Below are 27,928 nucleotides of genomic sequence, written 5' to 3' on the forward strand. Positions count from 1 at the left end.
AAAAAAAGTGGTTTGACTCATTTAATGGGTATTAGCCGTTTACTCATTAATGCGTAGTATGCACCTGAAACGTAAATCGCTCAAGTAAAATTTCTCCTTTTTACCCAAGTAATTTTGACAGCTGATTCAGTATAAGCGAAATGTCACTTTTACTTGCGGAATAATTGAGCGGCACATTTTTCCGTTCGGAAAAGTGACAGCTCCCTTTGATTTGTACGGCAGACGTTACCGACGTTATGAAATCAGCTCTACTTCTCAGCTGCGTACAGCTCAAGTAATTTCGGTAGCGGAATCATTCCTTGACCGTTTCTTGTCCTATCCTTTTGCACAGTACTTATGATCAGCGTACCGGCCATAAAGGCAGGTTTGCTACTGACAAGAAAAGGAATCGCCTATCTCGATGCGTGGAAAATTTCTCCCAAGAAATGGTCAAGAAAATCACTTTTTTCTGATCGCAGTACGCAGTTGAGAAGAAATGTCACTTCAAAGGGGGCTCTCTGTAGGAAATTTCTTGACCCTTTCAGTCAAGGAATTTCTTTACTTTTCTTGAGCGAAACAGCATACTTAGCTTAAAGCCTGATTTGCTACTGAAAAGGAATCGCTAAAGAAATTTCTCGCCGATTCCTTGCAGAAATTTTCTACAGCGACTCCCATTTGAACTGACAGTTCTTTTCAGCTGCGTACTGCGATCAGAAAAAACGCATTCTTGATCAATTCCTTGCAGAAATTTTCCATGCATCAAGATAGGCCGAGAAATTACTTGTCAGCAGCGAATCAGGCTTAAAGAGTATTTGCCACAAACTTCAGAAGATGGGTAAAATTTACCCCTCATGTTTTCACAAAAATGGGTAACCACAGGATTTTTACCGTGCATTGCCGTGTGGCAATCAGTCGGTCAAATCGCTTGCACCCTCTGGTGCCGAACTCCCATTATAAGCGTCGGCACAACAATCGGCCAATTTTTAAACCGATAGTCGACTCTGGAGCTGTCAGATCGAGCTTGTTTGTAAACAATAACGAAAAAGTGTTTTGTACCGCGAAAAACACGCAAAATATCAAGCTTTTTCTACCGAAAGAAAGTGAAATTTGTTTAAAAGTTCGTCAATTATGAGCCTTTTCGATATCGAGGACATCAAAGTGAAGCCGGACATAGTGTGTACCTACCCGGACCCGACCGTTCCCCCGAATGCAGCGATTGTAATCGATAATGGTTCTTATCACTGCCGTGCCGGTTGGGCTGGCAAGGATGTTCCGTCGCTGGTGTTCAAAAATGTCCTGGCCAAACCGCGGAAGGATCGCAGTAAGAAGGACACCAGTGAAGTGGTCGTGCCGACGGTGCAAATCGGCAATGATATCACGAATATTGAGGCGGTGCGGTTCCAGCTGAGGACACAGTTTGACCGGAATGTCGTAACGCATCTGCATGTGCAGGAGCAGATTTTTGATTATTTGTTCGGAAGGCTGGGGATTAATGATGACGGGTGCGTTCCCCATCCGGTGCTGCTGACCGAGTGCGTTGCGAATCCGAACTACAGCCGCATGCTGATGTCGGAACTGATGTTCGAATGCTACGGAATCCCGGGGATCGTGTATGCTGTGGATGGTTTGCTGAGCTATAGGATGAATGGAGGACAAGACAGTGGACTGATTATATCCTGCGGATATCAAGCAACGCACGTTATTCCTGTTCTAAACGGAAGGATGGTAGAGGACAAGGTCCGGCGAATCAATTTGGGAGGATTCAACATGATCAATTTCATGTTCCGTTTGCTGCAGTTGAAATATCCGGTGCACGTGAATGCCATCACCCTGAGTCGGGCGGAGACAATGATTCACAACTACTGTTCGTTTGCGTACGACTATACGGAATCTCTGAGGAACTGGGCATTGCTGGAATTCTACGAGCAGAACGTCATCAAGATTCAACTTCCGTACAATCAGAACGTTTCCGCTCCGACATTGACTGCAGAGCAACGACTTGAGAAGCGGAAGGAGCTTTCTCGTCGTCTCGCCGAGATAAACCTGAGAAAGCGGGAGGAAAAGTTGGCGGAGGATAAGGTCCTTTTAACCAGAATGCTTGCCGCTGAGGACACTTTGGATGACGAAGATAACGTCGGGTTTACTCTGCATGAATTCAGTGTTAAAAACGTTGACGAATACAGAAAGATGATCGTAACGTTGAGAGAGCGAATTGCAAAAACGACCCAGAAGATGAACTCCCAACAAACGAACAACCAACCGGAGGAAAAGCCACTGCAGTTATTGCAACCACCCCCAAACATGACCATCGAGGAATGGGTAATCGAAACTCGCAGGAAGCGTGACGAGATTCTGGACAAAAAACAAATCCGCAAACAAAGGAAACAGGATCTGGCCAAGCGCCGAACTGCGGCTGCTCAGGAACGAATGCGTATCATATCGCACCTGGCCAAAAAGGAGAAGGGTGTGGATGATTTCGGTATGCGGGACGAAGATTGGGACGTGTACAAATCCATTAGCCGCGAGGGAGATAGCGACAGCGATGCGGAGAACGAAAAGCTTATCGAGTGCGAGGAAATCCTGAAACAACACGACAGCACCTTTGTGGAACCGGTGGTGGCCCCCGGGAACATTGCCGAGTTCCATCAGCTGCACATCGGAGTGGAGAGGATTCGAGTGCCGGAAATTCTCTTCCAACCGAGTATGATCGGGGTTCAGGAAGCGGGACTGACCGGTACCATCGATTACGTGCTGAAGCTCTTCCCAAAGGACGATCAAGTGAAGCTCGTTGGCAACGTGATGCTTACGGGAGGTTGTGCCAACATTCGGGGCTTTAAGGAACGGTTATCGCGAGAGTTGCAAGCCATTCTACCATTCCAGTCGGTGTATAATTTGATGGTGGCAGGAAGTCCTAGCCTGGACGCATGGAGAGGAGCAAGTCAATTCGCCAACTGTCAAGAGTTCAAGCAATCTCTAATCACTCGACAGTTGTACGATGAGTATGGTGGGGAATACTTCAAAGAACATACGGCCAGCAATTTTTACTATCCTACACCTAGTCAGGTTAACTCAGCTCTGAATGATACTTTCAATTGATAAGGAATAAAATATATTTAAGATTTGAATGTACACGCTTTCATTGTAAGAGAACTCCTGACCCATGGGAAGAATCGATACATCCATAAAAAAATCTATTTGAACAAATCGTTACGCATATACAATTTGGACATTTACGACAAAATCAAATAAAAATGTCTTATGTCGTTTTCGTTCTTAGGAACTGGGTTGGTGATCAACACATAAAAAAATCAATGTCCAGCAAACTGTAGTTCGGTCGAACCTGAATCGGGTTGGGGTTGTAACTGTGATTCAGAACGGGTTGCGCCAGTTCCAACCTAGGTTCAAAACGAATTCGACATTAATTAGATAGATAGATATTTTGCCGTAGAACTACACAGCCAATTTAGATTACCGACCCCAGTAAAATTTTACTGGGTTTTGGAACTACGGTTTTTTCGATAATTTTACGATTATCGAAAAAACCCAGTGAACCAAAATATGTTTTGATTGATGGAAATTACTGACTTCGTCAGTAAAATTGTTGAGCGTTTTTACTGGCTTTCCAGTTTCCCATGCTTCATGCTTTGCTTTTCCGGATACTGTTTTTTTTTTTCAGAAATCAATACAAATTAAAACCCAATCGACATGAACATGAACATCAACATGCATTTTTCGTACGACTAAACATCTACTGTATGCTCATATCTCAGTGAGCCTGCACGGAGAAAATGAAGTACTCAAAAGTGAGTTCATTCCACTCAATTCCGGGGGTTCGTGCGTTAACCTAATTTTGAGTAGATGGGGTAGAAGTTGTTTTCATTTGCAGCCATGCGAAAAAATACCTACTGGCTAAGTTTTTTTCACTCAATCGGCAGATCAAATAACTCAACTTCCAGTACTGTGCCACTTACTCAAATTTGAGGTAACGCACTAAGGTTCAGTTTTTGGGTTGTTTTGCTCTTCGCTCTCTGACAACAATAGAAGGAGCGAATGAAATAGGGAGAGAAAAATAACTCAAAAGTGAGTTAAAAAATACTTAAATATGGGTTTTCCGTTTTCTCCGTGTGTGCATGCTATAAAACGTTTGACTTCTACTGTGCGCTCTGTTTTCAATTTGCTCGTGAGAGAGAGCGAGACAGCACCAACACACGGCGCACAGTAAAAGTCATGAGAACAAAAGAATTTATGGCACGTATAGAGGCTCATGGAAGTAATCGAAAAATGTGTGACAAAATCATCATTTGTGTAGTTTGCATACAAGAGGCAAACTCAATGATGCTGATGAATTTACCTCTTGTATGGAAACCAATCGAATTTACCAACGTAAGCAGTTAAATCGTCCTGAGCCGTATTGATTGCTTAAAATGGTTGAATTTCTCACTAAATTTCGACTACTTACCACGAGAAATCGTAAAATAGGTGCAGGAAAAGTTTGGTTGCCATGAGCCTATGCATGCTATAAAACGTTTGACTTTTACTGTGTGCCCTGTTTTCAAGTTGCCCGTGAGAGAGAGCGAGACAGCACCAACACACGGCGCGCAGTAAAAGTCATGAGAACAATAAAATTTATGGCAAGTACAGAGGCTCATAGCATTTTGTTCTTCAGGGCATTTCGTTCGAATGGCCCTATCCGGTATATTTTAAACGGTGCACAAACTCTTCATTTATAATGTTGAATATCAGATCTTCATGATTTATGTAAACTAAAATGATTGTCATGCAAATAAATAAAGGTAACTTGGCATGTCCCAAAAAATAGCCATTTTTTACCCGACTTGACCCAGTGACCCTCCGGAATAACTCCAGCCACAGGAATATTTCCGAGTTCCTCTGGCTACTTCTAGATACTAGAAATATGGGCCAGTGAACTGACAAAAAATCATTTGAATCTGTTAAGAATTCGCTGAGCGATGAGGGTTTCAGTATGTTTGCTTTCACTCTAAGGAGGTATACAAAGTATCGGACACCTTCATTGCGAAGCTACTACCTCAGAGTCAACTACAAGTACCAACGTGTCAGTCGCCAATGTTTTTTTGCAGTACCAGCGAAGCAGAGAACTGAAACTTAAACACAAACCAAAATCGATGGAATGGAATGGCAAATCCTCGTCCTGCTTACAGGAAATCTGTCAGTTTTTCGCTAGCAAATTTGCCAGCGTATTCAGCGAGGAAAGTATAAGCAATGATCAGGTCATTTGTGCAGTCAACAATGTCCCCATGAATGGCCAAGCTCTGGGGAGTTTTGATTTGGATATCAATGCTGTATCCAGGGCCGCTCCGCAGTTGAAATCGTCCAACCATCCTGGATCTGATGGAGTTCCCTCAGCATTTCTCAAAGAGCATATTGGAAATTCGCTTGCACCGCTCTGTTGTTTATTACGATTATCTCTTTCTTCCGATTCTTTTCCTTCCTGTTGAAAAGTGGCAAACATGTTCCCGGTGTAAAAAAAGAAGGAAACGCGATGTGGATAATTACCGTGGTATTACGTCCTTGAGTGCTGTTTCGAAGTTATTCGAGCTTGTTGTAATGGAACCTTTGCTCTCTCACTGCAAGCACCTGCTGGATTCCGATCAACACGGATTTACCGCCGGCCGCTCAACAACCACTAACCTACTGTGCTTCACCACTTTCATTACCGCCAGTATGATCGCTCGAGTGCAGACTGACGCTATGTACACTGACCTGTCGGCCGCTTTTGACAAGTTGAATCACGATATTGCTATTGCCAAACTTGACAGATTTGGCGTCTGCGGTAATCTTCTAAGCTGGTTCGGCTCTTACCTATCCAATCGTCAGCTAAGAGTTGTGATAGGCGATTGCAGTGCTGACAGTTTTCACGCTACATCCGGTATACCACAAGGAAGTCACCTGGGACCACTGATTTTTCCTCTTTACTGCAACGACGTTCATCTCGTTATCAAAGGCCCCCGCTTATCGTATGCAGACGACCTGAAAATATTTTTACGGGTATGCTATGTTGCCGACTGTTTATCCATACAACAGCGGCGGTGGTAACGCGCAGAAGATATGCGCGCAATTCAAACGCAACGTCAAAATTCAAGTAGGCTTGGATTGTTTCGTTCTTCAAGGACGTAAATGTTTTAAATTTGCTAAATCTGAAACATTTGGTGATTTTGATTATCACTGCGACGGTATGGGATGTGGCCGTAGGTTGGACCGAAAGCAATATAACAACCTGATTGCTAGACGGTCAAATTATAACTAACTCAATTTATTGCAATTCAAAAATACATTTAAAAAGTCATGGCATGCTGGGGTTTTCAGTCGCATCAACTTCAACACTTCTCCTCGACGGTAGAACTCCAGCTGCCTCACGGAATCTCGTCAACTTCAGGTTTGCCAACGGCTTAGTTAGCATGTCGGCAACCATCCTGTCCGTCGGACAATACTCAACGGAGATCTTTCCTTCTTCCTTCATTCAATGGTACTTCGTGTCGATGTGTTTCGACCTGTTGTTGATTCTTTCAGATTCTAACTGCCTCATACAAGACTGGTTTTTCTTCGTGGATACGAATCGGTTTCGTCACGTCCACAGCAAAATCGGTCAGCAAGCGATTGATCCACTGCAATTCTTGGCAACACTCAGCGAGCGCCACAAATTCCGCTTCGGTGCTGCTCAACGCGACACACGTTTGCTTCCGGGATGCCCAGTGGATTGGTCCACCACCAAACGTAACCAGGAATACGGAATTCGACTTCCGAGTTTTAGCATCACCGGCCCAGTCAGCGTCGACGTAAACCTTCATTGCTGCTCGTCCTGGTCCCAGTACAAGCTCATGGTCTTGGGTGTGCTTGAGGTAACGGAGGATCCGTTTTGCCTCCATCCAATCCGCCTGTGACGGGTTGCTTACCGATCGCCCAAGAATCGATACGCTGACCGCGATGTCCGGTCGGGTGTTCACTGCCACGTACAACAAACCACCAATCAAGTTGGCGTACTGGTGATTGTTCGGCAATTTCTCACTCTCCTCCTTTTGTTGCAGGTGGCCAGGGTCCAAAGGAATCTTCGACGATTTCGCTTCAGTCATCCCAAATCGCTCCAGCAACTTCTGAATGTAGACTCGTTGGTTCAGAGAAAACTGCTTCTCGGTGCGTCGCACTTGGATGCCCAAGAAATGCCGAATGTCTCCCAACGATGTCACCGTGAAGCTACGGTTTAATGCTGTCATCAGTTCGGCGTACTCCTCCTCAGTGTGACAAGCGATGACCATGTCGTCCACATATATCACCAGATAGGTGAATTGCTTGCCTCGTTGCCGAACGTACAGACACGGATCGTTTGCTGATTGCGTGAACCCTAGTTGCTTCAGCACGCCATCCAGCTTCCGGTTCCATACGTGTCCCGCTTGCTTGAGACCGTACAGACTCTTCTGTAGCAAACATACGGCGCCTCCACCACCCACTTCGTAGCCAGGCGGTTGCCGCATGTAAATCGTTTCGTCCAGATCACCGTGGAGGTAGGCCGTCTTGACGTCCGCATGTTTCACTATCATGCTCTTCGCACTGGCGATTGTAAGCAACGCTCTAAACGTTACCTGCCGCACCACGGGGGCAAACTAGCGTTGGGCAAATTTGTCTATGACATCGATGTTACTGAATCGATTCACAATTGAACTGCCGAATCGATTCACCGATTTAATCGAATCCTCTGAATCGATGTTTTTGAATCGATTCGAATCGAATTCATATTGAAAATTATGAAGTTTAAAATGAGACCAAGTGCATTTGCTTTCGATTTTAACATCCTTTAATTTTATCAGTTTTGAAATATTATAGAAAAGATTTACTACAGCATGACTAGTTTAAAATTAGATTTATTTCCATCAGCTCGTTAATAGATAATATCTATATTATCCTTCAAGTTCAACAAAATGAATCGAATTAAAAATCGAATGAAAATAATCGATTCATCCGATTTCAGATGCTTCAAACATCGATTCAAAAAATCGATTAATCGGAATGAAAACATCGATTTTTGGAACATCGATTCAAAATCGCCCAATGCTAGGGCAAACACCTCGTCAAAATCCGTGCCAAACTTTTGGGAAAATCCTTGCGCAACCAATCGAGCCTTGTACTGCGCAACGTTGCCGTTCTCATCGAGCTTGCGCTTGAAAATCCACTTGCTGCCGACTGGCTTGCGATCAGCAGGCAGATTCGCCAGCTTCCAGGTACCGTGCATCTTCAACGACTTGATCTCATCATCCATTGCAGCACGCCACTGTACTGCCTCTGGACCGTTGATTGCTTCAGAGAAACTTCGCGGTTCCGCCAAAAACTTGCGCGCCATGCCGGTGGTCTCCCGGAATCGAGCTGGCAGCTGTCCTTTCGTGCTTCGATTTGAACGCCGGAGGGGCGTCTTCTCTTCTTTGTTGCCATCATCATCGAGCACATCTTCAGACGGTGAATCATAATATGAGGAGTTGGATTCGCACTCCTCCTGAACCGACGCGTCATCGTCGGATTCATCTTCCACAACTGGTTGTGAAAGCACTGACTCGTACTCCACCATCGTCGCTGACGGTGACCGCGACGTCGAATCATCGTTCTCAACGTCGTCTTCCATCTCCACGAAACGTACATCACGGCTGATGACCACTTTCTTCGTTGCTTGATCGATGAAGCGGAACGCCTTGTGGCAGTCCGAGTAGCCAACGAAAGTCAACTTTTCCGCCTTCGGTGCCAACTTGCTTCGCTTCTCTTTGGGAATGTGGACGAACGCAGTGCATCAAAAATGTGCAATCGTGCGTAATCCGGTTTCTTGCCAAACCACAGCTCGAACGGTGTCCTCTCGACGGACCTCGATGGCAGCATATTCTGCAAATGAACGTCCGTGTTGACCGCTTCCGCCCAGAACTCGTAGCCCATTTTCGCGTCGATCAGCATGCATCGAGCCATCTCAACGATCGACCGGTTTTTCCTCTCCGCGACTCCGTTTTGCTCCGGTGCATACCCAGCCGTGTACTGAGGAGCGATTCCATTTTCTCGGTAGAACCGTCCCAAACGCTTCGATTTGTATTCGCCTCCCTGGTCGGAACGAATAACGGTCGGACATCTTCCAAAACGATTCTTGACCATACTCACGTAATTTTCTATTACATCCGCAGCTTCCGACTTCTTTTTCAGGAAATACACCACGGTGTATCGGCTATGGTCGTCAATCATCGTGAGGAAGTACCGCGAACCACTCGGCGACACGGTATTCATCGGTCCACAGATGTCCGTGTGGATGATGTCCAGCACCTTCGCAGATTGACGATGATCCTTTCTCGGAAATGGCAGCCGAGCTATTTTACCTTCGACGCAGCACTCGCATGTCTGGAACACGCCACATTTCTGAATGCTCACGCCAGTCGCCAAATCATCACGCACCGCTCGATGTATCGCATCAGGATCACGGTGGCCTAATTTGCGGTGCCAATGATGGATGCAATCCTTACTATGGTGTGACGCAACCATACCACGCTGTTTGGTAGCCAGCTGGTATAGCCCACCAACTTTCTTCGCAACCGCTGCGACAGCACCGTCACTTTGGATAACGCAACCACGGCGATTGGAGAAAATCACCTCGGCTCCCTTGGCGACCAATCTTCCTACCGAGATCAGGTTCGACTCCAAATCTGGAACATAGAACACTTCGGACAGGATTACCTCTTGCTGCTTACCTTGTTCGTCTTGGCAAAACAGTCGCCCAGAACCGACACCTTTCACCAACGTCTCGTTTCCATCGGCCAGCGTAATGGAAATCCCCGAACTTGGCTTCAGCTCGTCGAAAAACGAACGGTCACAGCACATGTGCGACGTTGCTCCTGAGTCGACGATCCACACATTTGAATTCGCGGTCGTAGTAGTCATGAACGCGAATGGCGTTACCATGCCAACCGTCGCCTTCGATTTAGATTTTTTCTTCGACACGTGGCTCTGGCTAGCACCGCTGCTGGTTGGCTCTCTTCCGGCTCTTGATGCTGGGCACTCTCGCTTCATATGCCCGGGCTTGTTGCAATTGTGGCAGACAATGGACTTTTTGTCTCCACCAGCACGCAGAATGGACTCACCTCGATGGCTTTTTTCGGCTCGCTTTTGGGCTTCATCCAACAGCTTCCGTTTCACCAGCTCCATGGTGAGCTCCTCATCGGAACGGCTTTCCAACGCTGTCGTCAGGGTATCGAACGAGTCGGGCATGCTCTTCAGCACCATCGCTACCTTCAGGCTAGGTCCAGGTCTTGTCCAGCATTCGCGAGACTTGCGAACAGCTCCTCCATGTGGAAAAGCTGGCACTCCATGTCCCCGTCGTCGGCGTACTCAGCTTTGCACAGCTTTTTCAAGTACGACACGCGGGTGCACATCGTCGTTTTCTGGTGATGTTTTCGCAACGCTTCTCAGGTCTCCTTGGCGGTCTTGCAGTTCCGGATCAGCGGGTGTTGGCTGTCGTCGACGAGCAAAACGATGGTGGCCCGTACTTTGGCGTCTCCTTCCTGCCACGCGTCCGTCAGAGGTTCTGGGCGGCCTCCGTAACGTGTTTACACAGGTTTTCGCGCACCAACAGCATCTCCACCTTGAATTGCCAGCATTCGTAGCCGCCGCTCTTCAATTTCTCCAGGCCGAACTTGCTCCCATCCATACCGGGAACGTGGAAAAATCTTGATTACGGGGTGAAATTTTTTCTTCTCGAATACTCTCTCGAACTTTCTACTAAATGGCCCATAACCTATGGGATGTAGCCGTAGGTTGGACCGAAAGCAATAAAACAACCTGATTGCTAGACGGTCAAATTATAACTAACTTAATTTATTGCAATTCAAAAATACATTTAAAAAGTCATGGCATGCTGGGGTTTTCAGTCGCATCAACTTCAACAGACGGTATATCGACATTTTCAGATAATCGCATTACGTGGATTTATCTTGCAGAGCACAATACCACCCGAGAGATGCTTCGCCGAAGGTTTTTATCATTTTTTGACGAACGAAGAGTTTAGTTTAAGTTTTATCTCTTGACTGTTTAGTGCTTTTGTTAAGTTTATGTCTTCTGATTGTTTTATATATATTTTAAACATCATTGGGGCAACAATTTGCCTGTTGATGTGTTTCAAATAAATAAATAAATAAAATCGTCAGGGAAATGGCTAAACATTTGACAGAACTCTATTTTCATCATGAAGATTGTTGGGAAGATGTTGGAGATGAAGTTTTAAAACATTTTAATCAAATGAACATTCCACCAAAGTCGTAAGAACGGAACTGTCACACTAGATACGATACGTCTGGTAATTCTAAGATAGAAAAACAATAGCGGATACATACTAAATCTTCATATTCTTTAAGGAGGGTCATCACGCAAAAACTAACGTATTTCCTGATTTCCGATTTGATAAAAAATAAAACACGTGTTCTTATAACAAAGTCAAAACATACCGATTTCACAGAACATTGTCTTCCATAAAGCACCAATTCTGCCGCACCAAAAGGCTACAGGCTCGGTTCCTTGTGAGCTTTGAGCAGGAACCGTCCGGCCAGGGCAAAGTGATCCGAGCCGAAGTACATGTTGGGAATCGTGTAGATTTCCCGGGCTTGCTTCACCGTGGGCAGAGCGTACGTGGCAATCAGCTTGAGGTTGTTCTCGGTGAGCCGGTTCTCGTTCGTACACTGAAACTTAGTGTAGAACAGATAGTCCACCGTGATCCATTGCCCTTGGAAGGTGGTAGCTTCCTGAGTTTCGTCTCCAATGTTGTGTCTGTAGGCGGATGTGAATTTAAACCGATGCTTCAGAGCACCCTGGTTGAAGTATGGGCTGTTCTGCTCATCGTCTGGGCTTGGGGTCCGGGCTTTTGGTTCCTTGCTGGAATGATGTAACTGTAAAGAGGAATCGATTAACTGGAATGGGTTCACAATACGTCATGGATTACTAACTCGAGTGGATTTCTCCTCTTCTTCCTCCATTCGATCCAGGTGAGTTTCGTGACGACAGTCATCGGTGATTCCTAGCTTTTTCGGGAGTAACACCTTTCCAAAGGACGAGCCTCCGGGAATCGGTTCCAGCGTGTTGGTGGAAAGGTTTTCATACTGTAAAAATCCCGTCGTCAAAAGCACATACGGAGCAGTGTAAGGCTGAAGGTTGAAATCTCCACACAGAATAGTGGGTGCATATCTGGGTGTGCCATTCTCCATCCGACTGAGAAACGCCAAACGGTCCAACTCGGCCAGTAGGACCTGTACTTGGGCCAATCGGATATCCTGCCGCCGTGGATTATACAGAAGATGTGTTGTGGCCACTACCAAACACTGGCTTGGGTTGGATTTCACCCTGAATTTCGCAATAATGGCCACATTTTCACGGTCCAAGCGCTGTAATTTGAATAAATTTATAATTCATTAGATGGATTATACACAATCAATGGATCTTACTAAGCCGAGTGGTTAGAGTCCGCGGCTACAAAGCAAAGCTATGCTGAAGGTGTCTGGGTTGGATTCCCGTTCGATCCAGGATCTTTTCGTAATGGAAATTTCCTTGACTTCCCTGGGCATAGAGTATAATCGTACCTGCCACACGATATACGAATGCGAAAATGCCAACCTTGGCAAACGAAGCTCTCAGTTAATAACTGTGGAAGTACTCTTTGAACACTAAGCTGAGAAGCAAGCTTTGCCCCAGTGAGGACGTAATACCAAGAAGAAGAATCTGATGACCTAAGTCATAGGACCTTCAATAATTCGAAATCGTACTATTTCATGCGTTAAATACCAGACGTATTTTCAGCCTAATTCTCTATGGACTATTTCCACATTTTTTAAAAGTCGCCGCAAGACCCTGCATACCCGAAAACATACCTTCACACTCGGTTGATAGTACTCGACGTCATGATAATCCACCAGCTCGAACATGTCCCGGCGGTAGTAAATCGCGCACCCATCGGTCTTCTCCCCAGTTCGCTTCTTGAAAATCATTTCGTACCGAAAGTTGGCCAATCCACTGCTGAACTGGTCCTTGTGGTTGTCCTGCATTTCTTGCAGACACAGAATATCCGGCCGGACAAGATTGATTTCGGCCAGCAGCCGGTCGTAACGATGAGGCCAGGAAAGCGTGACCTGGTCGTGCTGATCGTACAGATCCTCGTGCATTTCCAGCAGGTCCTGAGCCAACATGTTGTAGCTCATCAGGGTGAACTGGACATCGTCCGGATCGCGACGTACCGCCGAGGGAAGCGTTTTCCACTTGCGGCACGTTTCGGACATCTTCTTTTGGCGAGCGTAGCGTTGAAAAATCCTGTTCACCGGACTGCCCCCGGCCGACGATTCCGGGCTGCTGGACTGCTGTTGCAGGGAATTCGCACGGGACATACGCTTGAAGCTACCGCCCTGCTGCGAGGCCGCTGTCCTGGCCAGGGAAGGCGGAAAGGGCGGTGCTTGTAGAAGTGCAGAACAAGTGAAGGGATATCTGAGCAGACGTGTCATGAAACTGTTACATAGATGAAAGTTGTTTGATTGCAGCTGTACACACATTACCTCTTATATAATGGCCCGTGTAAAAGAGCAAAGTGTAAACGATCGGCCGTTGGTTGAAACTAAACAGAACAAGTTTGTTTTACTAATAGGCCTTACCTTATTCGAAAAGCCACTACGAATCTACAGCGAGGGTCACCGAGGTAAAGTTTTTTTTCAGTTTCTGGAGTCTAATAGTCTTGTAAATTTGCAATGAAAACACTTCCGTGGAAACAATCACTAGTCAATCGTAAAATCGAACATTTTGTCCACGAAAACTACACGAAATACAATATAATTTTGAGAATATCACAAATTCCTGCGTAATCCTGTAAGCTTCTGGCGGACCTGAACAAAAATATTTTCAGTCGCAATGTCAAAATCAGCTGATGATGCCTTGACAGATCGGAACCGATAAATGGTTCGACTTTTGTGCCGACTTTTGAGATTGTACACGGAAAACCGAAACAACTAAAATTTAAGATAAAAAGTACTCAAAATGAAGTACTTCTCCAACACTACTGTTTTGGATATTATTTAAGGCTCAAGAATCCATCATCCAATCATCAGCAATCATCAAAACTGAAAAACCAGTTTTTTCGCTCAAATTTAAAGAAATCCTCAGGAAAATCTATCATCGCATTTCAGATAGCAAGGAAAATGCCATGATAGATTTTAATGAACATTGCATCGGTTTTGAGCAAAAAAACTGGTTTTGAAAAATAGTAAAACGATGATGGTTATTTTCCTCTTAACTGTATGGATACATTTAACTCAAACTGGAGGTACATTCGAAACTACACGGAGAAAATGGAATATACTAAGGGTTCATTCACAAATTTCATAACGCTGAAGGGGGTGGGTGAGTTTCCTCACGATGTTACGGCTAATACAAAATTAGTAGAATATCCATACAAAGAGCGTTACGATGGGGTGGGTGGGTGTCAAAAATGGCTATTTTCGGCGTTGTGAAATATATGAATGAACCCTAATTAGTATGAGATATACACGCTACAATGGAAGTACCCATTAATGCGTGATCTGTGATCACAGATACCTGTAGGCAAGAACAGGAAAAAAATCTGTTTAATTACGGATAAATCTGTGTATGTGGCATCACTGTCGCCAACCATGTTCACGGTCTGCTTTTATAGCTAGTGCTTTTATTAGCTGGTTGAAAATACTGCCATTTGATTTTGCTGGGAACAGCTGATCTTTGTTTATATTTTCCACCAGCAATTTTTAAGTAGTGTTGGTGACATGTACCGTGTATTTATCCAACTCGGCGAGCCTCGTTGGATAAATGTAAGGTACCGCGGGGCAAGTGGGTAGATGGGGTAAGTGAAAACAATTGATATATTTTACTGAATATGTGAATTAACGTTTTAAACTCATGCGTAAACCTTTGAGGCCATTGAGAACATTACATTCAGTGGAAAAAACGTTGCGGAAAATAATTTCCTGTACCACTTCTTAGTTGTCCTCTGTGACAGTTTCAAGCTGCAATAAAAAAAGTTTTAGAATTAATTCGACGTAGACCTAAAAATAACTAAATTTAAACACCGTCAATTTGCTTATTAGGTGGGGCAAGTGAAAAGTTTATCATTAGAGATTGAATTTGTGTTTTCTCTTTAAGGCGAAGTAGACCGTCATTGAAATTTATACTTGTCGTTGATGATTGTTGCTAATTCATCTCACGATTTCAAACTAAAGAAAACCAGTTGGTTTTGCACTGCCACAGCTGAAAAAGTATCAGCATACTTTATGCATGTTAGCGCGTACAGTGATACTTTTTCAAGTCAATGTAAACTATCAAGGCTGAGGTTTATCACTTTGAAATGCAAGCTGAAAAGTCATCATTGTTGCCAAAACGGATGACGGGATACTTAGCCTTAAGTAGCCATAACTAAACATGGTTCGCAATTATCATAGAAAAACATAACGAGCTGATAATTCAAGAAACACTATACTCAAGCATTAAAAGCTATTAGAAATCATGGAACTTCTCTAAAAGATGTTGCCAAACATTGCAATATTAATATGTCTACTTCGGGCAGCCAATTAAAAGGAAGACGTTGACTGAAAAGTTGCAATATTAGAGAACACACGGAAATCTCGTGGAATGTCTATGTAAAGCTAGTTCAAAGCAAGTGAAAAGTAAGGAGACATTTTTCAAAAACTTTTTTTGTATTTTTTCCTTCAATTTTTCATAAAAATCAATTTCACCATGCTGCTTATATTTGGTGGGAGTCAAGCTAAAAAATATACACGACCTCATTTGTTTCAATTTAAAGTCTCTAGAATTTGAAGAATCTCAACTATGCGAATTTCACTACCCACTTGCCCCACGGTACCTTATACAACCCGTGCTGAAAAAATCATCATTTTGCAACTTGTTGCTTAAATAACTATTCTTTTATCGCAGTACGCAGTTGAAAAGAAATGTCATTTCAAATGAAGCACACTGTGTTCTTGACCATTTCCTCCACAGAAATTTTTACTTCTCTTGAGCGGAACTACTTCGCTTTATTATTGTTTATATAAGGGTTTGTTCACAAATTTCATAACGCGAAATATTGTCATTTTCGACACCCACCCACCCGCTCGTAACGCTTTTTATATGAATAGTTTACAAATTTTATATGAGCCGTAACATCACGAGGACACCCACCCACCCCCTTCAGCGTTATGAAATTTGTGAATCGGCCCTAATTATTATTTCATCGACAACACTCAAGCGGTTGCACAATGAAAGTCGGTGCAAAAATCGGCCGATTTTTCAACCGACAATGAGCCATTTTACAAGACGTTTCGGAACAGCTGATCGCCGCAACGGCGTCAATTGACAGGAGACCTGGGATTAAATCCAGCGTGATTTTCAATAATGCCTCATCTTACCAAACGAGGACATGGAGAAAATGACAAAAATGAGATCCAAAAATGTTCGTTACTGCAACATTACACCTAGTTATTGTATTAGCTACCTCTTTGTTACCCATATTGCACATAAAAAAGCACTTTTGTGATCAGAAATATTTTAATAATTTTTCTCCATTTAAGTTTTCGCCTGGATGAAAAGCTACGCTAGAAATGCGCACAGTCATCAACCATCATCATCGCGAAAACTGACGCCGATGATTGAAAAATCCCAGGTCTCCTGTCATTCGACCAGGCTTCGTAAAATGGCTTATAAACAGCAGACACTGAAAAAAACGGCTGAGAATAAGGGTTACTAAACGCACCGCTGATGGTTTGTAACTGGTGTCCATACATTTGTGGACCCCTCGCAATCAATGTTTTCATTCTTTCGATTTTTGTTTTTATCGCGCTATGTTTATAAGACGGCGGCGGACAGGTTTTCCATGGATTTGCAATTTGCCGATAATAATAGTAAAAAATCAAATTTCGTGTTCTAAACTTACGAATAGTATGGAATGTGCCAGCTTGGGAGGCGTCTGCCGATGTTGTCTCACAAGTTCCGGTGAATTTTCATCAATTTACGAAATATACAACGATTACTACCTACCGAAAGTGATCCACGCCTGCACTGGATTGACCGTAAGTAACTTTCTCACGGTGTGTCTGAAACCGTTATTGACAAAAAAAATGCCCATTGGCACCAACTATTCGAAAGATATCTCGCATAACTTGTGATCTCGCCCTAAAAGCCATTGGAAACCGAGTGTGTAGCTCCTTTTTTCTAAGCAAATGAATATACAGTCATCTCTCCCTTACTCGATATTGAAGGGACCATCGAGTTAGGGAGGTATCGAGTTACAGAACACAAAAGCAGTGCAACTGCGTTCCAAGGGACCATCGAGTTAGCCATGAAAACCAACTTTTACTATGGTTCTCTAACTCGATATCGAGATACGGAATATCGAGTAAGGGAGAGTTAACGGTATAGTATATATAGTATGTATTAAATATTAAGCATTTTCTCCGCGATTTTGAAAATGTTTCATCGAAGAAATCTAAGTTTATCGATTGATTTGAAAGCTTTGGGCTATTTTGGTAGAACTATACCTTGCTTTTAAATATTTTCTAAAATCGGGATTAATCTAGTATCATCTTCGATGGAGCTTATCACTATTAATGTCTTTCAAATGGTGGGGACCCTAACGAAAGGCGGAATCACAAAAGGCGGAAACTCAAAAGACAGACTAACTTAGACGTGTAACAAAAGGCGGAGAATAACATAAGGCATAATCTAAAAAGGCGGAATCATTCAAAAACAATTTTAAAATGATTACTTTAGCTTCCAAACCATAATTAGACTGAGCTGTTTAGGTTCCTTTTCATATCAGCGTTTTCAAAATCACTAAGCGGACTTAGAATTTCTTTTGAAAAACGTTTTTTTTTTGTTTTTCAATTTATATGTAGGTATTATACATAGATGATAGGTAAATACTATCAAATTACGCTACGGTGCCACTATAACCGAGAAATATCTTCTCGCACCAGGTTGATGTTAGGTGCAATAACCGTCGCCTGTTTCTATTTATTTTATTTATTGTCGCCTGTTTCAGCCTTAGGTTTGCGCTAAATTTTCGATAAATCTAGACAATTTTGTTGCTTTTTCTTCTTGGCACTACGCTCCCACTGAGACGCAGTCTGCTTCTCAGATTAGAGTTCAATGAGCACTTCCACCGTTATTAACTGAGAGCTTTCTTTGTCAAAGTTGTCATTTTCGAATTCTTATATCGTGTAATTCTACGTCACTAGCTCGAAAGTGACATTAGCCCGAATGATAGATAGTCTATTCTTTGAAAAAAAAAAAAAAATATCTAATACATTATCAGTGATTTGTCCTTCTTTTAATCATCGGCTATTCTTTCTGGACTTATCACCTTGAATATGTTTGCCGCTACTCATATTCGCGGTTATGTTATGGCACAGAAAAACAGACGTAACAGCTAGAACAATTACCCATTTGAAACTTTGTCTCGCAAATGTTACTGTCCAATGCTAAAATTGCTGTGTTTGGCAAACCGAGAATCAGGTGGCAGTAGTGCGCAAATGCGATACGAGCGCTACGACTGGCCAGTCGGCCAACCATAAAATATTAGAATTGTGCACAATTTTGCTGTACGATGCACATAATTCGAGTATTCGTCTGTTTGTCAGTGGTTATAGAATCCTCGCGTTCTAAAATGCTTCATAGAAGTGCCTTTGTAGTTATTTTACCCAATACGGTGCTATAATAGATTTACTACAAACTCTATAATTCGGACCTGAGAGAGACTCGCGAAGAGGAAAAATATCAACGTCATATGCAGCCCAGATTCCCCTCTCACGAAACGTCAAATGCAGCCCACCGTTTTTATGGCTGAAAAAGTGAAAAGTATTGTGTTCAAAGGAAAATGTTATTAAAAACCTCAGTCGACGGAGCAGTTTTTTTCCAAAGTTGCTGATAAATCTAAGCAAAAGATCAATTATTTCTAATGTCTGCTACGTTTGCTGGCATGAAATTTCACTCAAACGGTTATTTATGATTCGATGTGATGCAAACTCAATCATTTTTTGCTGAGATGTTCATGTGAGGTTTTGAACAGCATGCGCATAATTGGTATAAACACTAAGTGGAATAAGAAAAAACTCAGCAATCACAGAAAAAGAAGACCGTCTTCGCGAGTCTCGTCTCAGATTCGGACCATCGCATTGGCTCATGGAACATCGAGACATGGAACAGAAACGCTTTGGATAGTTGTACAGAATACAAAACTGTTAAGTCATATTCTTTACTAGTGTGAAAATCAAATTTGATTTGTTCATTCCTATCGTAGGATTACCACCCGGACAACTAGATCTTTTTTTTACAAATTTGTTCGAGGTGGATAGGAATGACCTAGGGAAAGTGTAACAGTTATGGCCATAGTGTTTCCCTATTTGGCCAAATGATAAATTTCGAAATCATTAACATTTGGAATCTTTTTAAATGGTTTACCGTGACGGCCGGTCGTTTGCTCTGCTAGTTCAAAAAGTCCGCCAAATTTGAATTAGCCTTATGTGAGTCGTTATCAATCCGCCTTTCGTATTTCCGCCTTTCGTGATTCCGCCTTTTGTGTGTAGTCGCCTTTTGTTAGTTCTGCCTTTCGAAATTCCGCCTTATCCCGATCAACCAGTCAGTGTTTGTCGGTAGCGATCGATATCGATTCGTTTTTAACCGTTGGCGATCGCCATCGTTGGACAAAGATCTATAAAGAAATTGTTACACTGCACAATGGTCGAAAAAAAAAACGAAGTTTGGCCAAAACTAGTTTTGTCGCCTCAATCGATGAAATATGTTATCTGAATATGTTATTTGGCATTTTTATTGTTTCAGAAGGGGTTATTCACAGATTAAGTAACTTATTCTTAAAAAGTTTTTTTTTATTAGAAATGCAATCAAATTTGGCTGAAATCACACATTTTGTTTGTATTTTAACGAGTTTGATCAAAATATGTATGAAGAGTGGTTAAATATATTTTTTATCAAAATATTGAATTATTCAAATAACTCTAACTTGCAAATCAGCAAATTTCTGCAAAAAATTTAAACGTTTTTTGTAAGATCTAAGGATGCATTTTAAAGTGCAATATTCGAAATGGCGGCGACATGACGCGACAAGAGTTGTTTTTCATGTTCAAAATCATCAAAATTACTAAAGTGTAATGTTGAACAGTATTTAAGCTTCAACAAAATATTTTTTTTTCCATCCTTACGTTCGATAAAAGTGTTGAACCATAAGCTTTCAGAGTAACTTTGGGAAAATATTGCATTCCTTAAATATGAATTTTGTGCTTTATCTTATTGATACATTTTTCAATTTTTTGACTTCACTCAGTTTGACGTCATGAAAGTCAAAGAAATTCAAACTTTAGTTCAATTTCAATTAGGAATCATAATAATATAATACATGAGGTATATTTTAAAATGATAAAAACCATAAAAATCTCAAAAAAGTGTTTTGGTAGTTTTGGCCGCTCCTTTATATGGAGCCCGACCATTGTGCACTGGTTGATCGGGATGTGTTTCCGCCTTCCGTGTTTCTGCCTAACGTAGGACACCCACCTTGCTTTTAAATATTTTCTAAAATCGGGATTAAATCTAGTATCATCTTCGATGGAGCTTATCACCATTAATGTCTTTCAAATGGTGGGTGCCAAATTCTTGGAAAGTTTTGTTTTCGTTAGTAACAGTTTCAGATTCACCGTTGGCTATTTTGTCATTGCTTCATTGCGCGGTTTCCTCAATCCAGATTCACCAATCGGACGGGCTTCCGGAAGTGCTATGCGATGCGTGTCTCTCAAAGCTGGTCGTATCCTACGAGACTCGTCGTCTATTTCTCCGCTCGAACTGCCAACTGAAAGAACAGCTGAATCGACTTAAGCTGCCTGAGGAGCAGATTCTAGGGGAACTTAATGGCACTGAAGTTAAATACGAGGAGACCACGACTCTGGCGGAGGACAGTGGGATCATTCTGGATAGCGGACCAATCACGACATGGGACAATGAGATTAATATGCACATCGAGCAGCTGCAGGACGGTAGCAGTGAACTGGCCATTAATGTTGAGGAGGATTCCCTGGATGAGCTAGTGACTGAGAAGTGCGAGAATCTGGAGAAAGGTGGCTTTAGTTTTCCGCTTGTGGAACCACTTGATAAGGGTTTGGAGGATGGTAGTATTTCTATCGCGAACGAAAGGACTGAAGATGACCTTTATGAAATAGAAGATTTTTCACCGTATTCCGATAGCAGTGAAAGTTATCCAGAGCGAATCAATTCTGGCCAAGTTAAGGATGAAAAAGAAGAATCACAGGATTGCTCAATCTGTGGGAAAACTTTCAAGAGTGCACGGCTACTGCAGCGACATATTCGATACCACAATAATGGTAAAACAGATTGTCCCATTTGCTCGAGAAGTTTCACCCACACCAGTAATCTAAAAAGGCACCTCAACTCCCACAAACCTCCAGAGGAAGGGTTTCCCTGTTCCAAATGCTCAGGAAGGTTTGAGAAAGGACACCAACTATACAACCATCTCAAAGTTCACAAATCACCCAAAAATTCAGACTCCTATCGCATGCAATGTGAACAATGTGAAATGGAAACCACTTCCTTGGCTGGTTTCGTATATCACATGTCCACTGAACACAATATCCCAAAGGATCAGGTGAAGGCATTCCGCTGCCATCTCTGTCCGATACGATTCGTTTCCAAGCAGGGCATGTTCAGACACATCCAAGGCATCCATCAGAATCAGAAACCCGCTCAAAATCCCTCGAGAAGATTCCTCTGTACCGAATGTGGTAAATCCTTCCGTCGGATGAAGCATCTGGAGGCGCACAGCAACTCCCACGCCGGCATCCGGCCGTACCGGTGCGAAGAATGTGGCCTGGCGTTTGCGCAGAAATCCGGCCTCAACATCCATTTCCGGGTGAAGCACCAACACCAGAAGGTTCACGCCTGCAAGATTTGTCGGAAGTCCTTTGCTCAATCCACTCATCTAAAAGACCACGAGTTGATTCACACCGACCGGAAGGAGCACGAATGTCCGGTTTGCAAGCACCGGTTTCACGTGAAGAGCAACTTGATGGCACACATGAAAACGCACCGGAGGCATCCCTACTGCTGTCGGGATTGTGGGAAGGAGTTTACGCAAAGTGTGCGGCTAGAGCAGCACATGGCGACCGAACACGAGAAGAAGTAGCTCCTGAGCCATCAGGTGAGTCAGCCCAAAGAATACCAAAGATTTTTAGGATTAAGAATGGTAATACAAACTTGAATGGATGGAAATCGGGGGTTATTTCGAAAGAAATCCAGGTCTAGAAGAGAGGCTAACAATGGCTCCTAAATTTTGCTTTATGATAAGGTTGATTCCACTATCAGGCCTCTGTTTAGAGCCTTGGTCACTATTTTAATACAAGTCTCTTGAAATCTCTATTTCAATTGAAAATCTCATGAGTCTCTTTTTCAACGTTCAGAAATTTTTCAGCGGCTTTTACCCAAAAAAAAACATTCATTCATTCAAATTCCTCCATCGGTTTCTCAGGGAATGGATGTAGGTATACTTTTCCAACGCTATTTTGGAAGTCTTTCGGATCTAACATTTGAAAAACCGTGGTATACTCTCAACTCTTTATTCACGACCGTTGATCACGCTTGCACGAAAAAGGACCGTTCCTTTGCTATCTCTAGTATCTGAACTGTCACGCTCATTTATAGGGTGTCCCAGAAAGTGTGGGCACGTTTTTACCATACTGCCATTTCATGACTTTTGCAGATAAAATTCTGATTTTCACACATTTTATTCTCGCACTCATTAAGAGTTGAATTTGAATTTTTCGATTCAGTGATTTTTTCGCTGCCTGTTTGTATATGATGTAACATTTCTGGAAGCTCTTCTTAAATCTTAAATCTTAAAATTTGTGCACAAAAGTCATAAAGTACGTACAAGAAAAATCTGAAAAAAATATATTCATCATTGGCCGCAAGGCTGGTAGCGAGTCACTTTTTAGTGATTTGGTCACTTTTTTAAGCCAGTCACTTTAAGGACATTATAAAAGGACGCCATGTAGACTACTGCATAAGTATTTGTTAAATAATCACTTTTTTCAAACAGTGATAATGTTTGTGAGGGAGAAAGCATATCATTAATACAATTGTAAAATCAAACTGTCGCTACTAAGAAAGCCACCAATACTACAAAACAACACGATAGCAAGCAGTCGCCGTGAATTTAACTGTAGTGATGGAAAATTTATAAATCAAGGATTCAAGTGATTTTATTTTCATCCGTGAATCTTTTGTGATAGAGTGTATACAGTGCCGTAGCGTGCGGTTGGCTAGGTTGGCACCCGCCAAGGGCGCCAGCCATTGGGGGGCGCCAAAATGCGTAAAGTATTTTGTTAATTTTGAAAGGCATTTATTAAATAAGGGCGCCTCTTAAAACAAATTTCCAACAGAATTTTTTTAACATAATAATGGAAAATTTGAACAATTCCTGAATCGCTTTCAAATACTTTTCAGTATTTTGGATGATTTCCATACATTTATTTCAAATTTTAACATTATGGTTACTTGCTTAATCTCTAATGGTTTTTAATAGCTATTAAAACTGGTTTGAGCAAAAATCAAGTTTGTGGCATTTATTTAGAGGTTCTATTGGAAATAAAAAAAATATTCAACTTGATAAGAATTAAACAGTCTTTTTGAAAGCCTAAGAGCATCTTGAACAGGGTTCTCAGAGTACGGTAGATCATTATGACAGATAATCTTGAACAGGCCTTTCATTACAGCTCACAGTGATTTATCTCCATACAAATGGTATAGAAAGTCTTAAAATGGATTGTTCATGCCCAAATGAAGATCCCTTACTATGAATGACCAGATAATTGCCGTCTGAAACTATTTATCTTCATCGCATGATAGACTCTTCTTTGACCATGATAACCTCATCATCATCATGATCATCATATCTGTCAAGTTATATGACGCATCAGCCAAGCAACAACAAAACATGATACAAAGACCTTCAACTTATTTGCATTAGAATTTTTCAAATGATTTGTAAATGTTGTTTCAAGATTTAAACAAGAATGTTCATTGGATCCATTTAAACATTTTGGCCATACAGATTTGTAGCACCTAAATTCTTCAACCAATTGAAAATTATGGTGTGCAAGTTTGCTCAAGATGAACCTTTGATTTTCTGAAGGTTCGTATAAAAATGTATAGTTTAAGCGGAGCAGGTATTCGAGTGTGTGCTCACATTTGAAAATTTAGTCGAAGTTTATTATAATTCCCCATAAATTTTACTAGGAAGCACAAACACAAGAATTTTGATAACGTTCTTTGAGGAAATGTAAAAAAAATCATTTTTTATTTAAACTTCAAAAAATTCTGGGTTTGAATTTAGAAGAGAAATACAAAAATACTTTCAGAATTGTTAGTGAAAGTTATTTTTAACTTTTCCCCGCCTTGACATCACTGTGCAGCTGAGCAGAATATTCAAAAATTTCTACACGTGGGAGGAACTCTTACAGAATCCTGAACAACATTTTCAGAGAGCAAACATGAGTTAAAAAGATTGAATTTATTTTTTCCCTAGTATGAACATATTCCACGCTGACTGACTATAGTTTTTTTTTAATTTTTGATTCGCTGGAGATGATTTAGCATTAATAAATTTTAGATCACATTAAATACCATTTCTGAAATTCAACCAAGAAGGGGAAGTGTTGGAGATTCTAGAACAGTTGTAATTTTCTTTAAGTAAATTACTAACACGAGTATCACAGAAACAAGGCTATTGAGTAAGGGATGCTTATAAATTCGTTGCAAATTCCATGAACTTTTAATTAACTAATAAAACAAATTCATATTTTTCCATGTTACTATTTAGGAATTAAACTTCTAAATGGTATAACGAAACACATATTATCTTATTATTTCCTCTGATTCCACTAAAAAATTGATAAAAAGTTTTTTATTGCATTTTATTCTAAGAATTTGACGAATTTGCTTCCACTTATTGGAAGACTCTTGTGAAAACAACTAAAAAATGTTTTCTTAAGGAGTGTTAGGCAAAATCATTACAAAATATTTAGAAGCCTTTGCATTTTTTAACAAATGAAAATATAATTAACAATGTCAAGAAACAAAAAAAAATGTATTTAAGAAATTAAACTAAATAAAAAACTATTGATTTTAAGAAGAGTTTATTCAATGCTATGCTCAATTGTTTCCGCAGAAGTGCCTCATGAACAGTAGATTTCTTACAAATATCTTCAAAACATATTTTATAAAATCTTACACAGTTTGTGAATTTACACAATTAGTGAATGCTTGAGTCGCAATTTAATATATGCATTCATTTAAGAGTTGTCCTAGTATTTTAAAAAGGATCTTTATGGAAATTGTCTAGTATCCCAAGCAAAAACAGCAATATATGCATAACGGTATACGTTAAGCTAACAATACTGTATAACTACAATTAAAGTTTATTTAAAGTGGAAAAGGGCCCCTCTACAGGCATTTTTGTGTTATATTTTATAAAATTTACTCGACCTTTGTGAAGCCTTTTGACACCTTAAAGTAGCTATACAGTAGATGCTAGCTATATGTACACCATATATATTCATGAATAATAGCTTGAGCCGCATGGTTACTTGGGATGTTCAACGAAAACTTCAATCACATACAAAATTGCATCATAGGGGCGCCCAACGGGAGGTTTGCCAAGGGCGCTGTGAGGCCACGCTACGGCTCTGACAGTGTATATATGCCATATAAAAATGTGTAACGTGAGTGGTGCAAAGAAGAATAAAACCAGAAATTGGAAGAAACATATATTAACAAGGTGCTAAAAACGCACGAATCTGGTGTTTCCAATGAAATTAAGTGAAAAACGAAGGTCCAGCAGGTACAATGTATATGCACGAGCCAGCTGTTGCAATTTTAGGCCACAACCATTTAGGTGAGAAGAATATATTTAGCATAATATGCTTGCACTCGATTGCCCGATCCAGTTGCATGGCGAAGGAGGTGAAAGTGGGAAGAGGTGCGGTAGGTGCCATATCAGGCGCCATATTTGGCTTTGCTTTATAATGTCCTTAAAGTCTCTTTTTTGAACCCATTTCAACTAAAGTCACTTTTTTCGTCAAAAAGTCACTTTTTTGAACTATTTTGAGCAAAATTTCTCAGAGAAAATTACGAATCGGCCTTCATTTAATTTAGGCTATGTTTTAGGGTAGAAGTACCAATTATGGCAATAGTGGGAACAAAAAGAGATTTTTCTTATTGTTTCACTAGACTATAATGGCTTATATTCACAGGAATGATTAAACTATTTGTTTTTGATGGTAACTAAACCTTGAAAAGAACATTCGTGCAATAAACTTCGAAAAATGAACATTTGAAAATTTTGCCTCACATATATGTCACCTTCTTAGCAGTTGGCTAAGGGACCTCCGTTACGAAATGTATGTTTTCATCCTGATAAACTGTTTCAACCGAGGAATGAATGTTGCCTAGTGAGAACAAATGAATAAATTTAGCTGGAATGCAATCAATTCTACTGTTTAAAGTTGGAAATCGTGTTATTTTCACTATGTCGATAACTGGTACAAAGAGTGTATGAGAGCCCAATTATGGCAATACTCTGAAGGCGGTTTGTTTACATTTTATGATCAGTGAAATAAAAGAAGTAAAGCTATTTTACGGGTGACTTCCACGACGGGACGGTTCGGTAAGGCATTATCTTCATGTTTTGTACTCAATTACTAAGATTTTTCAATCACACGTTCGAAAACGTTCGCGAGCGGAAGATGCTAATTTCATGATGGAGAGGGGTTTTCAGCGACACTCGATTTTTGAATTTCTCCTCTTTTTTCGTTAAAAATTGGCACTGGAAAGGTAATGTGAGATCATTAATGCTGTTTTGTATCATAATTTGCATTTACACTACATTTTGACTTCTTTTTGGAAAATTAATTTTCTCCCATGAACCTATTGCAAAAAAATGATTTAACATCTATTTAACCCAAAATTTTTGGAAAATTTAATGAGCGATATCTTCATTACATACTAGCGTTGCATTATCATTCGCTCTTTATGGCGTTTGAGTTCATTTCGTGCAAATAATCGATAGTCCATAATTGGTACACTTTTATGTCGAATGCTAGGAACGCTATTGCCATAATTGGTACAAAGACAACGCTTTTTAAAATCCATTTTTAGAAGCTTAAAGTCAATTTAGTACTAAAACTGTTTAAATTAACAGATTCGCAAGGCTTTAAACTAGTAATTGACACCAACAAGTCATGCTTGCGTTTTAGAAACGCGGTTACAACTTGATTTTTATTACTACTGTTGACATATTGCATCCATAATTGGTACACCTACCCTAATTTAACTTCATGTCAATATCAAAACTTTGGCTCAAAATTCTGTAAAAAAAAATTCATGGGGCTCTTCGTAATTTGTAGTATTTGTAGTATGGTGTAAGTTCATTGTTATAAAACTAAATGTTTAGTATTCTTTTTGAAAATCTCGTGCATTCTCATTTAATAGGAATTTTTATATCTTGTGTATTATTAGATGTTGGTCTTCTATTGTCGAACACTACGTTTTACAATATGCATCCCAACTCCCTGCTCCGAAACATGGTTAAACTAGACAGTTCGAAAGTTATTTTCCGCTCTCATGAATTTGAGAAAAACTAACCCTCTGTCAACTTTGCCCTGAAATACTACTTGACTGTCAAAACTCAAATGGGTCGACCGCGAAGTTTAATTTAACCATTGGAGGGGAAAATAACAGCCGAAATGTCAAATTTTAACTAAAAATTAAACGAATCGTGAAACGGATCGCAGCCTTAAGAATGTATATTATGAATTGTTTCTAG

General features: G+C 41.2%; 3 protein-coding genes across 5 annotated transcripts; 2 read left to right on the forward strand and 1 right to left on the reverse strand.

The window, feature by feature from the left end:
• The first annotated feature begins 969 nt into the window (after nt 1-969).
• LOC5576227 (actin-related protein 5) lies at nt 970-3,104 on the forward strand. The gene has a single exon (XM_001655955.2). The coding sequence runs from the start codon at nt 1,108-1,110 to the stop codon at nt 3,073-3,075; it is 1,968 nt and encodes a 655-aa protein (XP_001656005.2). The 5' UTR covers nt 970-1,107; the 3' UTR covers nt 3,076-3,104.
• Nucleotides 3,105-11,243: 8,139 nt separating this feature from the next.
• LOC5576226 (protein angel homolog 2) lies at nt 11,244-13,927 on the reverse strand. Of its 3 annotated transcripts, none has more exons than XM_001655954.2 (4): nt 13,659-13,927; nt 12,888-13,515; nt 11,970-12,404; nt 11,244-11,912 (listed from the first exon to the last, which is right to left on the reverse strand). In XM_001655954.2, exons 2-4 carry the CDS (start codon nt 13,509-13,511, stop codon nt 11,529-11,531), a joined length of 1,443 nt encoding a protein of 480 aa, XP_001656004.2. In that variant the 5' UTR covers nt 13,512-13,515; nt 13,659-13,927; the 3' UTR covers nt 11,244-11,528. The 3 variants fall into 3 exon arrangements, with proteins under 3 accessions (XP_001656004.2, XP_021709488.1, XP_021709489.1); XM_021853796.1 differs by having other exon boundaries at nt 12,888-13,494; nt 13,659-13,926; XM_021853797.1 differs by having other exon boundaries at nt 12,888-13,494; nt 13,563-13,660.
• A 2,898-nt stretch (nt 13,928-16,825) lies between these two features.
• LOC5576225 (zinc finger protein 850) lies at nt 16,826-22,311 on the forward strand. The gene is made up of 2 exons (XM_001655953.2): nt 16,826-17,096; nt 20,780-22,311. The coding sequence occupies exons 1-2, from the start codon at nt 16,869-16,871 to the stop codon at nt 22,229-22,231; spliced, it is 1,680 nt and encodes a 559-aa protein (XP_001656003.2). The 5' UTR covers nt 16,826-16,868; the 3' UTR covers nt 22,232-22,311.
• Nucleotides 22,312-27,928: the final 5,617 nt, after the last annotated feature.

This window comes from Aedes aegypti, chromosome 3 (assembly GCF_002204515.2).
Source record: "Aedes aegypti strain LVP_AGWG chromosome 3, AaegL5.0 Primary Assembly, whole genome shotgun sequence".
Lineage (NCBI taxonomy): Eukaryota > Metazoa > Arthropoda > Insecta > Diptera > Culicidae > Aedes > Aedes aegypti.

What these genes read in the sequence shown, in the direction of transcription:
- LOC5576227 (XM_001655955.2), top strand. Translation starts at nt 1,108, where the DNA reads ATGAGCCTTTTCGATATCGAGGACATCAAAGTGAAGCCGGACATAGTG.
- LOC5576226 (XM_001655954.2), bottom strand. Translation starts at nt 13,511, where the DNA reads ATGACACGTCTGCTCAGATATCCCTTCACTTGTTCTGCACTTCTACAA. An exon ending in ACTATCAACCGAGTGTGAAG is followed by an intron (nt 12,405 to 12,887) that starts GTATGTTTTCGG and finishes TTCAAATTACAG; the next exon opens with CGCTTGGACCGTGAAAATGT. An exon ending in AAGAGGAGAAATCCACTCGA is followed by an intron (nt 11,913 to 11,969) that starts GTTAGTAATCCA and finishes TCCTCTTTACAG; the next exon opens with TTACATCATTCCAGCAAGGA.
- LOC5576225 (XM_001655953.2), top strand. Translation starts at nt 16,869, where the DNA reads ATGTTTATAAGACGGCGGCGGACAGGTTTTCCATGGATTTGCAATTTG. An exon ending in ACGCCTGCACTGGATTGACC is followed by an intron (nt 17,097 to 20,779) that starts GTAAGTAACTTT and finishes TCCTCAATCCAG; the next exon opens with ATTCACCAATCGGACGGGCT.